The sequence below is a fragment of the Fulmarus glacialis genome, unplaced genomic scaffold (assembly GCF_000690835.1).
Source record: "Fulmarus glacialis isolate BGI_N327 unplaced genomic scaffold, ASM69083v1 scaffold20754, whole genome shotgun sequence".
NCBI classification, from domain to species: domain Eukaryota; kingdom Metazoa; phylum Chordata; class Aves; order Procellariiformes; family Procellariidae; genus Fulmarus; species Fulmarus glacialis.
Window position 1 is genome coordinate 139,786 of NW_009206365.1, and position 15,336 is coordinate 155,121.

General features: G+C 40.1%; 1 protein-coding gene across 1 annotated transcript in view; it reads right to left on the reverse strand.

Moving 5' to 3' along the window:
* Positions 1–14,420, reverse strand: part of TRPC7 (transient receptor potential cation channel, subfamily C, member 7) — a 71,307-nt gene extending 56,887 nt beyond the window's left edge. Inside the window, exon 1 of the mRNA XM_009575726.1 lies at positions 13,650–14,420. Within this exon, the coding sequence (XP_009574021.1) occupies positions 13,650–14,402 (753 nt within the window). The 5' untranslated portion in view covers positions 14,403–14,420. The remainder of the gene's footprint in view (positions 1–13,649) is intronic.
* Positions 14,421–15,336: the final 916 nt, after the last annotated feature.

The following is a 15,336-nucleotide window of genomic DNA, read 5'->3' on the forward strand; positions in this document are numbered from 1 at the left end:
CACTCAGAAACAGCTTTTCATATTTTGAAAAACACAAATGCCCCTTGCATTAGAGGAACCTTTATCTCAACCTTACTGCTATCGTCATGCAGGAAGAATTCCTCTTTTACCCCCAGATGTATTTCACAAGGACAGGAGTCCAATGCAGCGCTGGGGTTAACGGCTTTTGTTACCTTTGTTAACTTTTTGTCACCTCTTCTGCTTTCAACAGAGCACTTACACCCAAGAGGATGGACAGCAAATCTGCAGCTCTGATGTGACAGATGTATCAAGGCACAAAAGCTACCTCTGGGCCAAGCTCCTCATTTCACGTGCCACCCATACTTTTCCTCTCTGGCATTTTCCCATTTTTATTACATCCCTGATCTGTCTGTTACAAGTTCCACTGGGGAAGATCCACGTTTCCTATACAATTTGAGAGTGAATAGGTAGTTTCCTTGCGCTAAATGCATTAGCTGCTCTCCTTCAACCGTGTGGCTCTTTTCAGCTCAGCTGCTTGAAACCCCTACATTTCCTGAAAACCAGATGGGAAAAACAGGGAGAAAATAATGGATTTAAATTTAAAGCAATTATTTGCTTAACACAGCTATGTTTATCCCTTAAGCTGGGCTAAATTTGGCAGTTTCAGCTTGCTTAAGGAACACGTCTATATGTTCAAAGGCGCTATGAGTCCCATCTCTCATAGGAATTTTGGCTAAAAACTGCACTTGCATACCAGGAGAAAGACTCCTCCTAAATCCAGCCTGCAAGTGAATGCTGGCTTAACTGAGAGCCACGATGCAACTTACATCGATAACTAAAATAACCATATGTCTTCCAGATCTCAAACAGCCAACTACCACAGTTCCCAATGTCCAGCAACAACAGCTCCTTGGAAAACTAGCCACACGCGTCAGAGGGGATTAAATTCTGGTCCCCACAGCACCTAAGCAGCAACCGAGCACTTCCGAAAAATGTGATCCCAGCTGCAGAGTCCTGGCACGGAACACTCTTGACCATATGGACATCATCCTCTCTCTAAGAAGAGCAGACTTAGAAGTGAGGCTGCAGCACTTTTTAAAGCAGAAATATGAATATAAAGTGTGTATAATTACATTTCTCTGTCTGAAATGAGTCCAAATCCTGGAGCTTGGGCAGTGACAATGAAATGACACACTTGGTAATGAGCAATTTCCATGCTGCACTGGTGTAAAGTTCCCTGCAACAAATTACATGGCAGGAAATTGCCATTTTTGATCATGTAAATGCCAAAAAAACATAGACACTGAAGTACCTAGCACCATTTTGTGGCAATGTAAAATTGTTTGTATACCATTCCTGTTTATCCACAATCCAGTGGGTAGTCTGCCTAGACACAGTGAGGATGAGTTCATTATAATTATCTACAATAACAACAATTAACAACACAATGAGGGATAAACTAAATCACTTCCCATCTGCATCCTCTTTAATATTGGACTTGAGATCCTCAGAATGTGTTACTTCGTTTACATTCATTAATAGGATATTAATTCCCTACAGTGCCTTGGATAGACATACCTGACTCCCTTCTCCCATCTGCTGATCTAGTAGTATTATTCTATTCAGAGCAATAGTCCTAATTATGCTCATTTGTTGTTCCAGTAGATATCCTTGCCCAACGTGAATAATAAGCAGCAGCCTTTGGAAACCAGTCATCTCGCTCATAATAAACCGCCCGCTTCCTAACTATTCCCCAAAAACCAATGCTGGTATGTTTGGGCATTTGGTGTTACTAATCAAACATACAGCTTACCAATGTTGTATTGGACTTATATTGCAATCGTGATAGCATAATTTTCCCTCTGTTTTCCTCACCAATAATTTGATTTCGTCTTTCTGAAAAACGTCTTCGTCTTCGGCTCTCTAGAGTATACCCCCTCTTGGTGCCATTTATTGCTGGGGGGAGGAGGCAGGGTAATTGTATTACCCTGTAATTTTATATCAGTAAGTGCTCTGAGAAAACTCTCTAAGATGAATGGTGAGTGTGCTGGTAAGGGCAAGCTCAAAGTCATACAAGCTCTGTCCTCACTGCAGAGGATCCAGTGATGAGGATGGAAAGGGCCAACATGTCTTTCCTTTCAAAACAGCCAGCTGCAGGTGGCAGGAGCCCTCTCTGCATTGCCATCGAGTAGGTACTCCGGTTTGAATACCAGGACTCATTTTGTCTTGCACGCTCAGTGGGTAAGAAAGGAAAACACTCTGCCACTGTCAACTAAACTCAGGCAACTCGCCAGTTCATTCCCCCTATTTATCACAGTGCTGCTAGCAGCTGGCAGCAAACCTGGCAGAGAAACGCGAGCTGCTCTTCTCCGGAGCGGCAGCGAGGGCCGCGGCTGAGCGCGGTCCCGGGCGGTTCGGCTCCGCCGCAGCAGCCTCCATCTGCCTGCACAGGCAGAAAGTCCCCTGGCACCTGGGCTGGGACACCGGCAGAGCAGTGAGAGGCAGCACAGAGGAGTTTGTCTCCCCTTAATTGCTTAGAGGCTGGAGAGACAAAAGGGATAGCCCAGAGCATTGGGAAAGGTTGTGGTAGAGCATAAATCCTACCTACGGATACAACTGCTGTGAATGGATCTCTTAATCCGAGATGCCATCCATGATTTCTCATTTGTACAAAGAGAGGAACCCATGAGCAGCGGTCAGCCTCGGGTCAGACCCCCCGATTAGTCCGCCAGCTCCACTTTCCAAATTCCCTTCAAAGGGCGAGGGTGAAATCATGGTTTCAACAAACCCAAAGAGGATGGTTCAACGAGCCGTGATTTTGCCAACAGCTGGGACTTTTCTCCCACGTTAAAGCTGTTATAAAATACAAAATGTGAAAGTAATAACATTGTGGTTGAAGTTTTTATGCTTAAACAAATTTTGAAAGTATTTCTAAACTATTTGTTGCCTGTCTGTTGGGTTTGTGACAGTCATTATAACTGTTAGATCCATCCTTCTAAACATCTGTACTCAAAAAGCTGTTGTAGAGGAGTAGTGTTTGCACACAAAAGACTAACACAACGCGGGCAAATCACATTCATTCCTAAAATCAGTCACCTCTAAAACCAAACAATTTTCTTAACTCCTTGTCTCTGGGAAGCAGAACCAGAGTGAGGAACAGGTATCACGGCATGACTTTCGCTAAAAGAGCTCCCAAAAGCCAGTTAAATGCTACTTAAACCTTCACACCAGCTGACTACTGACCTTTACGCAGCTGTACGTGGTGTATGTGACTCCACAACACACATGGGCACTCTATTAATTTAATTTAACCTTATTTCACTTGCTTTTATATCACAGCAACTTTAACTTAATATAACCCTGTATTTAACCTTGCCTTCACACAAATCCCTTCCACACACAACAAATTATCTCAAAATGTCAGCTGTTTTTTTCCTTCTACTTAGTCAAAACACTTTACATTCCTGATTAACATGTTACAAGCTTTATTATGCTTCAGCCTGACTACAAAATATTCAGAGATTGTCCGTATCAAAGGTGAATGATGCTTCCCTTTTATTCACTATCAAAAGTTCAGCTTCAAGAAGGATGAAAAGGAAATTACTCAACTCTGAGACCCTTTCTTCTAAATATATTCAATATGCTCCAAGTTACTCTATGTAAGATGTTACACACACAAAAATACTTCCTGAAAATCATGGCTCAGTAAATTTAGTTGCCACTAGGCCTTGGTAGTTCAGAATGATTTATAAAATTCACCTTACGTAACAAAAATTAATTTCTAAATTCCTCATTATACCCAGGGTTTAAGAACTGTCTGGAAAATCTGGACTTAATAAAATCACTACAGCAGGCCGCAAGAGGAAGAAAAATAAAAGTCACCAGCCATTTATGCAGAGAGAAAACACACAGACAGCCCCAGTGAGACCCATTTACTGGAGTGTTGAAGCTTCAGATTCAGAAATTTAATATCAGATGTTTCTGGCAGGGGAAGAACAAACACACTGATATTGCTGGGTTTCCCCCTCTTTTGCCACAGATTCCTCCCAGAATTATTTATGTGTAAGGGAGTTCAATCTGCTCACCACCCTTACCAACTCCTGCCCTTCAGGTCCCTTAAAACCGAGTCCCTTAATAGGGATTTTGCAACTTGACAGAAGTTGATGGAGGATGGGCTGCTTATTTGTAAGGAAACATTGAAATCCCAGGAGCAAAATGACCTTAATGCAACTGAAATATGCTTAATGCCCACTGGTTCCAGATTTTGCACTTATCTCTCTACCTGGCTAAAATGTCGCATTGTTTGACTTAAAACTTATCTGCACAAAAATGCTTCTGAAATGCCTGACAGCGGCGAGGCAGCTGCTGTGCTCCTTCGTTATGTGAACCATTTCCATTGGCTCCTCTTCCGACCCAGTTCATGAATCCACCTGTTGTCTCCCATTAATGATTATAAGGGGATTCCATGTTATTTTATATTTTTGTGATCATGGCTGTTGCTCACCGAAACTGGAATCCTGCTCTAGTATTAGGGCTGTTACGTGAAATCAAACTGGAAACAGTAAGCTGTGAGTACTGCAGTTGCAATGCTCTTCATCCTTAATTGAGGAGGACTAGAAATTACTTCCCAAGGAGCTGTAAAGGGTAATAACCATTGCACTGATGGTGTGCAAACTGGCATTGCCACAAGTCTCACTTGCAGCAGCATCACAGGAAACAAAAGTATCCCAGCTGTGCTCTCTGGGAGATTCAAATATTTCCAGGGTTGCTTCTGTCTTGCCATCTCCAAATGCCAAAAGTTTCCTCCAAACAATTTTTTGAGGGGAACAAAACCCTTAAGGCATTAATTAAAATATTAAATTTTCTTGCACTGATTCATTGCCCCTGATTTGGTGTGTTGAAAATCTTTTTTCCCCTCCACTCTTTCAAAAGAGAGACATGGGCTTGTTCCTCTGGGAAAGTGAAGGGAACATTTTCCTGCAGAAAGTATTTTGTCAACTTTTGAAGAGGTTTGCTTTTTCTTTTTTGACCAAAGTTAGCTGGGAGATTTTAACAACAATGTCACTCAATCATCCATAAAGTAGGTTAAATGACCTTGTAGGCAGTGGCCAGGATCCAATTTTATGCGACTGCTCAGTGCTAGTGCTGTCGCTAGAGTTACAGCTTTCATGAATAATGGTCTTATTTTTTCCAGGTGCAGATGTGGGTTGTAGTGGCTGAGTTACACCTTTCACTGTGAATCACAGCATCTACTACTCTGCTTTACTGTGAATAGACATAGACAGATGTTAACATACCTTCACATTCGCAGATATGAATATATTTTTTTCAAGACAGCTCCAGGCATCACAGCTTTGGCATCAGTTCTAAACCACTGTGAAAAGCTTTGGAGATTTTCTTCTCATGCAACATTTTAAAACCATTTTGCTTGGGCAATATGCCAGGCAGAAAATTATTTCATCACAGAACAGACATAGAAAGAGCACTTGCAATAACAGCTCTCAAAATATGGAGGAAATTTCTTAATTTATAAATATTTAAAGAGAACAATACAAGAGTCACAAATTTGGCGGGTTTTTTTAAGGTCAGAAGGGTTCTCTACATCCATTTTCCACAGTCTCTGCTACACATCCATGCAGAACATAGCTGCAATTAATTAATTTATCTCTCAAGACAAATCCAATGTATCATCTATTATTAGTGGATTTGTCTCTGAAAAAGAACAGCATGGAGAATGAGTTCCTTATGTGCAGAGTGAGACCAACTCAGTGAGCCAAACCAAATTTCGCTACAAGGCTTAAATATATTCTTCTTCTCCCAAGCTATTTCCACAATAATTTTTTATTTCCTCTCTTATTGTAATACCTAATTTGTTCCAACAGTAAGTTAAAATTTTAATAATAGGAAATTTGTTTTCCTGCTTTACTGGGACTTGATCCTTTCCTGTATTATGAGGTGGGTAATTGGTTGTACCTGCTTACGTGTTTGCTTTGCACAAGTGAAAATTGAAAAAAAGAATCGTAGCTTCTAAACACACGTTTTCAAGGCAGTAGAGAAAATTGTCTTTTAGGCAAGGGGGGGGGCGGGGAGGAGAATAAACAGTTCTTTTTTAAGGCTAAAAAACCACCAAACCACATCCCTGACCCCATCTCTAAGAAAAAATAACGTTGTCATTAAAGACTGACCTGGAAAAGTTCGTATAATCTTTAAAAAAAGATTATAGATTACTGGCCTATCTTTAGAGACAGCAGTTTTCATCATTTCTGCAGAAGTGTAAAACCCTCTTGACTTCACACTAGCAGTGTAAATGCATTTAACAATGTATACATTTTTGTCCTTTCTCAGGGTTCGTGCACTTTTAGATAAAAAAATCAAAAAGTGAGTCATCCTTTTGACTTTGAGTACCAAGATGGCTTCAAAGGCAGCAGGGATGTGAGCAGCCAAAGGTAGTGAAGTAGCACAGAGCCAACGGGAGAAGCAGAGAAGCTAATTAGGACATAAATTGCAACCCCAAAAGGTCTGATAGGAATGTTCTGGCCCAGCCATATCAAAGCCGAGTATCATCAGGCATTAATTTGGGATAAAGCTGAATAACCCAGTGGCCTGCTCTCTCAGTTAGAAATTTAGCAAGGAGAGTCACAAGAGGTAGCAGAGGAAAGGGATGCAATGGGGAGAGCTGGTTTTCACTCCCAAGCAGCTGCTTTTTTGGTTGTCAGAAAACCCACGGGAGCAGCAATAGCGGTTGCTTCACAGCTGCGTACAGGACCTGGTGTGAGAGACAATCACTTGGGAACAGCGACCGCTCATATGCTCAGAAGTATTTATAATGGTGATGCTTAATTTTGAAAACAGGAACTAGGTAAGATTGATGATACTTGTGCAGGAGAAAATAAAAACAGTAGTAAAAGGGAGTGAATATATTCTGCCTACCAGGCCAGATTTCTGAAATTCCCTTCTGTCTTCTCTTCCTAAAATCCAGCAAAGTGAAACAGCAGAAAAAAAGGAAGTTGTACAAGTAAAAAGACATCTTTTTAAAAGGTACAAGTCCTGTCTGGAAGAAAAAAATAGAAAACAACAGAAATTCTGGAAAATTAAATTAAAACCTGAAGTAAGGCCAGATGAAAACACTAAAGCCTCAGAGAGCATCTTGCTGAAATAATAAATATGACTCATAAAAGGTGTTCCCAAACATAGCCGAAGCAAGATATCTGTCACAGAGTATGTTGAGGCGAGAGATTATGAAGGGATAAAATGATCACTCAAGGAAGAATGGGTCAGAGAGGAAAAATTAAATGATTGATTTACAAGAGTGTTCATGCGGCTAATTAGGGAGGTTCCCACGGCAATCTTTTTTTTTTTTTAGTGGGAGATGAGTTTCAGAGGCTATCTCCAATCAGTCAGTCCTGAGAGCAAACAAGTCTAAGAGTTTGTTCAGTTTGGGTAGGAAGCAGCTTCCAAGTGCAGTCTTACTGGTTTACAGCCTGATGGTTTTCAAGAATTTTTCTCTTTCCAGGTTCACTGCTATCCTCCATTCTCAAAAATATTCCTCCTTCCTACTATTTTGCTTCCCAATGTTTGCTGCCCTTTCCTATTTTCTTTATCACTCATTTCAGAAAGCAAGAGTCTAATAATGATTTTTTTGACTGCATGCAGCTTGTATTTTTCATGCTAAAATGTTTCCCAGTTGGACCACAGAGTTCAACTTTTGCAGTCAGCTCTTCTTTCCACGTTTTCTTAGGCCTTCACATAATTTTTATATCTTATTTTCTCTCCATATATTACCATCCCCTCTTATTTTCTTACAAATTTTAAAACAAACACTCCTATTTATTTTGTATTTGAAGAGTTAGACTTCTTTCATTAAACCAAATTTCACCAAGTTTAGCAATAAATATGGGGAAAGGAAGCAGTTTTCAATCCCTGATGTATTTATCCTCAGCAATGCCAGTGATTTGCAGATGGCCTGAGAAATGAAGAGGTTGGAACGTCTCCTTCAATGCTGCAGAGCCACAAACCCTGAAAAGCTGCAGCTTCTCATCAAGATATGCCAGTGCTTATTACTTTGCAACAGCAGTACAGTGTCATCCTCAAACTGCAGGATCTGGTCCCAATTCCTCATTTGCAGAGATAAAGCCAGAAATACTGAGAAAATTTACAAGGTCATTTCTCTTACAAAGTTTAGGCCACGCACATCCTGTGAAGTTAACAACTTATATTTAGGCAGAAAAAAGGTGGGGCTGACTTACTGGTGCAAGAGCTGTGCTGCAGGAACACCAGATCATCCCTAACAGGTACAAGTCGCTGAGTCTCCAGGGCTGTTTTGCCAGTCTTTCAGGATCGCGAGAATTTAGGGATTTGAGCCTCAGCTGTTTTACATTACTGCAGCCCCAAGGAAACAAGAAGCAGTTCCCAGCAGGCATATCCCTGTAGGCATCTACACACGTGACTTGCTGCCACACAAGCCATCGCTCCCCACAAACAGCATAGCAGCAGTTGCAGTCCATCGGCCGGCTGAGCCTGGACGTGATGCTTGCCTGCACACGAGAGCAGGCTCACAGCTAGGGTCTGCTTTTGGATCCCAATGGTTTTTTAGAGAAAGGACAACAGTTAAAAGAAAAGCGACAGCAAGAGGCATATAATGTAGAAACAAAACATGTTACGCTGTAGTAAATGAACTGACAATGTTGGTAGGATTGATAAACAAAGACCACGCACCATATGTCTTCCAGGTGGTGGTTTTGATCATGTCTTCAGTAACATTTTAATCAACAGGAGCTGAGATCTTATTTACCACTTATGGTTGGTGAGATCTTTTCATAGCTTCCTTTGCAATTCTACAATTTAATTTGTCTCGATTGCTAAATGGAATGAATTGGCTGATTGTCTTCATCACAAGGACGTTTCCTGACATACACAAGCATGTAGTCTAATTTGAGAGCGTGCAAGGCTGTAAAACAGACCGGGGTGCAGAGTGGGATCTCACCAGAAACAGGAATGCACAGTCACAGCTTTAAGAAAGAGTAAACAGAGCTATTACTCTGCATTTTACTCATTGTTTCCAGGACGTGTATTGTAATATTAAGCCTAATGCTGCTGTTAAAGACAGTTGCAAGGGCATTTCCTGCAGACTGCTAGAAATGTTATCTCCTAAGGGTTCAATAGATATATAAAAATGATTCTGTTGACTCTGCTTTTAATATTCCAGTCTTAGAAATGAGTCACCTGGCTGAGGACAGCCGGTAACTGTGAAGACATCCGCATACGGTTTCACACCAAGGTGACATGAGGAAGATTGATTTCTCTGGACCAAAGAGGAGAGCAACACCCATCAGCCTGGCTCATGGGTGATGACTTGTTCATATGGACAAATCCTGGCTATGTTATTCACACTGGAAACAAACAGAATATACTGGTAGATGAGAGAAGGATTATTTGCTTTATGACTCAGGCCCAGGGTTTGCCAACTTTGAAAGAAATGGGAGGATACACAGATTTTTTTCAATTGGAGTAAAAGCACAGCATGGCCCAGTAGCTTCAGATGCTTAACGTCTCCTTTTATAGTCAGCTGTGTTTAACACTCAGCTCTACTTCGTAGCTGTAAAATATCTTAACACAATATGAGATATATACAAACTGATTGGGAGGTATTAAGCTATAATTTGCCTAAATTCCAAGATGGCATTTCATTAGTGACCATGATTCTGCAGACTGTAGGCACAACTGGGTGGGAAACTGAGGCATTTATTTCAATTAAAAATCAAAAGTAAAATTAAAACAGAAACATAGGACAAAAGTAATGTGCTTTGTAGTTTTCCATGAAGGGTAGAAAACAGCCATTAGGCCAGTGATTAAAATATGAAGCTGTTTTGAGGGAGAAAACAAATAACTTCAGCCTAGCAGAGCTAGGATCCCTCTAGTCCCCAAAGGGAAGAAGGCTCCCCTCTCTTTCTCTCTCTTTCCAAGGGCCATACACACCAAGGGCCTAATCTAGTCGACTAAACCAGGCCCTTGACATGTATTGCCTTTGCTCCAGTGGATGTCCAGTTATTTTTTTTTAAAACACAAAATGAAAACTGGGAAGAAGGAGAAAGTCATGAACTGGTTCTTAATTTTGAGCTTTCAAATGGGATATACAAAAATGGCAAAACACTGAGTTAAGGTTGTTTTTTCAACTTGGGCTTCCTCCACTATGGAAGGTTGTAATTGCATAAAGACCTGCAAACATGCACAGTGACTCTGACATGTACTCCTCTTCTGAAATGTCAAGAACCCACCTCTGAGGGGTCTCCGTATCTAGGCTAATTGCCAGGACATTTAATGCAATCACATTGCTAGTATTTTCAATAGAAACAACCAGTTCAATATTTTTCATCTTATTTTGGGGAAGAGGGATTTTTTCGGTTGGGTTATTTATTTTTAGACTCCTGGACTACATCTTTCAAAGCAATTTGTTTTCTGCTATTAGTAAGAAAACTTTTTTGCAAGACACAGACACTAGAGAATTTAAGGGGAAAAAATGAAATTATTTCTATGTGAATGTAACATTATTCTACTTTCTTTTTTTTCCCCTAATCAATAAGCACTGCAAAAGCTGACATTTGCTTGAAATAATGGTACAGCAACGTTGATCCAAACCATACATTTCTTCTAAACACTGGGACAGATCCTCGTCTTCTGTGGCCTCATCTAAGCTTCAGTGAAAAAGCACTGATTTACCCCAATAGAGTATCTGCTCCAGTAAAACCATCATCATTGCTCAGCTCTGAGAACTTCCCTCTTTCTTCCAGCTCCAAGCCTCCACTCTTATTATTGTCTTCAGCAGCTGGGAAGCCACATAGTAGCTGACTGTCCTGACCTTGCTTTTGAGCCAAAATCAACACTTCAAGAACAGAGTTCAATAGGACAGTATATCCACCCCAGACTGATAGCCAGAACATCTACTCTTGCTGTTAAAGACCTACTGATCAGTCAACAGAAAGGCTGTTAAAGGCCAGCAGTGTGATCTAGCATACGTCCAGACTCCCATTTTCACCTTTATAACACTCCCATACTATTTTGTGATTGCGACGTTTATGCAAAGATATTTCATAAGAACTGCAGTGTATGACTGAATCTTAGCAATTTAGGATGAGAACAATCTATTCAGCTTCTGCCACTGTAAAAAAGAATGAATAAAATTATTTTCATCTGGTAGTCTTCATCGGAGTCTCTCTCAAACTGTGGCCAACCACAGCTAATGCAACTTCTCTCCTTTAAAGCAGTTCACATCGCTGGTTTTTTTTTTCACCTTTCATATCTGTACAAAAAGGCAACTCATCTAAAAATTTTCATGTTCTCTAAAAACATTCTCAGTCTGATGTGCTGAACAGTGCTATTGCATAAGAGATTTAGGGCAGCAAGCAGCAGGTGAGAGGCACTGCATTTATATTTTAATTAGGTCTTGCTAGGAGTTTCTTCAGAGGTAGGTTATCTAACCCTTAATTACTCTTTGTCCACCTACATTATTAAAATCTTACTTGTGTCCTTCCGTTTCAAGGACTTTTTGTGTCTCCTGAAAACTGTATTGTTAAGATTGCACATAAATAACTATTCTGAAATAATCCCAAGTGATAATTCTATAAATCTGTTAAGCACCAATGGTAATTACAGAACTTTAGCAATAAAAAGTAAAAAGTTGAGGGAATTATTATTTTAAGGCACAAAAAAAAGTCCTCTGGAGTTTTTCTGTTTTCATAAATTTTCATTATTTGTGGACTCCTTAAATACATTTTAAGCAATTGCATTCTTTTCTAGAAATGAGTTCTCAAAATGTCATGTTCTCTGAAAAAAACCCTACTGTTTTATTAATACCCTATTCCACATCACACTGATTATGTTAATAACGTTAAATATTTTTGCATAAATACGTACATCTGATTTTTTTCCTACAGTGAGAATACATTATAATCTTAAGATGTTTCTTATTTCTGGAAGTATTAATATACCAAAGGAAGATGACAACTTTGAAGTAAACTAGTGATATGTGTACTTCTGAGGTACTTCACTAACGTACCTAGATGTGTCTGGCACAGAACCTTCCAATAGGGCAATGAAGCTGGAAAGCCTTCCTGGAAATACAATACTTTGGCAAAGGGTTTCTGGTGATTTTTCCCGTATTGATTTACTCGCGTCCATTTGCCAATGCTGGGGAGATATAACCGCCATGAGACTATTCAACATTTGATCGCTTGTTTGCTTCTGGAGGATTCATGTACCTGCCAGTGCCAGTCTAGCCCATGCTGGCAGCTCTATGAACAAAAGGAGGGATTCCGGTAGAAATAGATTTTATCAGAACTGACAGGCATGCAATACTGAGGCTGCTCATGCTCTGCACAATATATATTTTTCTACTGAAAAGAAGCTGGAACATTAATGAGATATTAATGTTGTTAACTGTGCATGTGAGCCCAGAGCGCTTTCACACTGGAGTAACCCTCACTCAAGCAGCCAGATTCCCTGAACCCAAAGAGGTTGCTTCACCAGGACACAATGCCATGCAAGTAAAAACTGCCTTTTAAATTATTGTGTCCTTGCAATTCTGATTCACATGGGTAAAAAGAGTTTGCAAGATTTTTCCCTAATTTTATTGCCAAAAGACCTCAGTGGTTTGGGTGTTTTTTCCTGTTAGAGACTTACTAGAGGGTTTCAAAGGCAATAGCCTGAGAACATGCTTTCTTCTCACTTTTAAATTGGAGAGCATATAGCTACAAATCCTGCAATGGATTCTTTAACACTTGAATAGTTTTCTGAATTAAAAATAATGGACTCCTGGCAGGCATCCTACCCCAGTTTACTCACAACATAGATTTTATTACCCCAGTGTCACTGGTAGTGATTGTAGCTGCACAATAGTCATAAGTCAGAAAACAGTGTTATGTTGATGACTGAGCCACTGAAAATGAGTTTTTCATGACTAATTTATTTTAGAAAGGGAGACAATGCTATTTATGTCACGTAAATGACTTAGAGAAATAATGCAAATGACATTGGACATTTACAAACTCATTATGATAATGGAAATCTTGAATAACTTGTAAGAGTTCTGCAAGTTCCACTGTTACGTTTGGCATGATGATAAACTTCATAACAATCTCTTGATCATTTTTCTCCTCCTTTTTCAAGAAATTCATCATATACAGATGCAGTACCAAAACATTAAGATGCAATGCAATTTAAATTATTTTACAGAGAACCAAAATTGCTTAATTTATATCTTTTATCATTGTAACAGAACTAGATGTACTGGATTCTTAAGCCATTAAGCCAACCTCTAAAGCTCTGCCTCTGAAATAGATTGCTCAATTAAAAAGACTTACCTTTCTTACAAAAAATGAGTCTCCGTTTTTGTAATAATCTAATTTTTATTCTTGCTGCAAACTAGAGATTCTAAGCAACCACAGTGTGCAACATAAAAACTCCGAGTAAGGATGGCTCTGCTATAATACGCAATATTCAGTTCCAAATATTTATTAACTGGAGAATGCAGAGTGATCTGAATCTATGTGTAGTTAGCACATCTGGCAGGTTCTGTAGCTTCTGTTTCCCCACCCCCCACCCCCTCAAATGGCAAACCAAGACTTCCTCAAACATGTAAAACACAGTACCCTGAACACACTCAGCCCAAGGAAAAAGGCACAGTGGTAAATTACCTTAAATTCAGTTTCAATGTTGGCTAGTCTGGCCAATTCATTGCTTAGCTCTAAAGCAGTAAGGACAGGGTCTTCACTGGAAAGAGACAAATAAGCAGCACTGGCTAATCCTTTGTAGGCATTCATTCTCGATCGAGAGTGACTAAAGGAATCTTTCCTCTGCTTCTCAATACATTCATTGCACTTGCAAAAATAGTCATGTGGCCTTTCAATCCGCGCGCCTTTTAGAAGTAAGATGTGAACAATTTCATATTCCTGGCAGTGGGCAGCAAGTATGATAGGGGTAATGTCATGGGAGAACCGAGTTCCATCTTCATCGTAGGCATAAAAATCATCATCTCTCAGTTCCTGCTCAAGGGGGCTGAGTGTGAGACGCTGTCCTTGTGCAAAGGCTGGATGGTTCAATATTGCTTCTACGATGCGCACGTATCCTTTACTGATGGCTAACAAAAGTGCATCTCCAACTCGAGCGAGATTCTCCTTTTTGAGGAGGAGCTCTGTCACTTCCAGATGCTCATTCCCTACAGCTAACTGTAGGGCATTTTGTCCCATATAATCGACACAATTAAAGTTCAAGGTTTTGGATTCCTCCAGCATTTTTCGCACAACAGGAATATTGCCATATTCTGCAGAATCGAGAAAGCGTTCCTCTTCTGCAGTCAGGCTGGTGCCTTTCTCATTGAACATGTAGGCTGGGCCCCGGATGGCCTGCCTCCGGCCCTTCTCCCGAAGGGTTGTGTGCCTTCGATGCATGTTTTTATAATTGCTGTTTCTCAACCTGCAGAAAACCAGAAAGGAAGGTTGGTTATATTCTTGGAGAGTCGTAATCTCACATAACCTGGAATAAGGCTAGAAATGTCTCACTGTGATCAGATCTCGCTAACTTTTCATGATTTGGGCCAGTTGTTTAAAATCATTTAGGATACACGTGGAATAAAGAAGATTAGTTTTCTGAACAACAGACAAGTTCTCTTCTGACTTGTACACCCTTCTGGATTTCAACAAGGATATGCAGCACATTCTTAACTTGAGAAATAGCCAAAAAATATGCGTGAACACATTGTTTTCCATTTTTATTGTTTAGAACACCATTAGACAGTATTTAGGAAGGATATCCACAGCATAATGGTTCTCCTAATTACTCTTCTTGAGTTTTATCCTTGAGGGCATAAGGCAAGCTAAAGAAAGTTAGCAGGACTCCCCATGCCAATAGACCGTGAATCGGCCAATAAACCATGTTCCATAAAGTTAAAAAACATGCTTCTAATTTTAAACACAGAGTAACAAGTATAAATATATCACATATTCTGCTAAGATTCAGCTGGTAGAAGCAAACCACTTTTATTTATTCACTGGTTTTTTTATGCTACATAAAACCATTTTTCTGTTTCCTGATCTAGAGTAATTTAATGAATGACTGTCTAATTTTCTCACTGAAATATAGTTGGCAGCCACTCTAATACAAATACACAAATCCAGAGGCCAGTCTTGTAAAACACAGGGATAACTCCTGACTTAGTGTGACATCTTTCCCCAGTAAGCATCTTTCAGACAGCTACTGCAGAACGACAAGAACACAGGTAGCTGACCACAAACAGAAGGCAGATCAGAAAGGGTCGTTAGCTTCCCCACTGATTATGTGGCTGAAATGCCTTCACTTGGAGTTGGTAGGATGGAGAAAAACTAT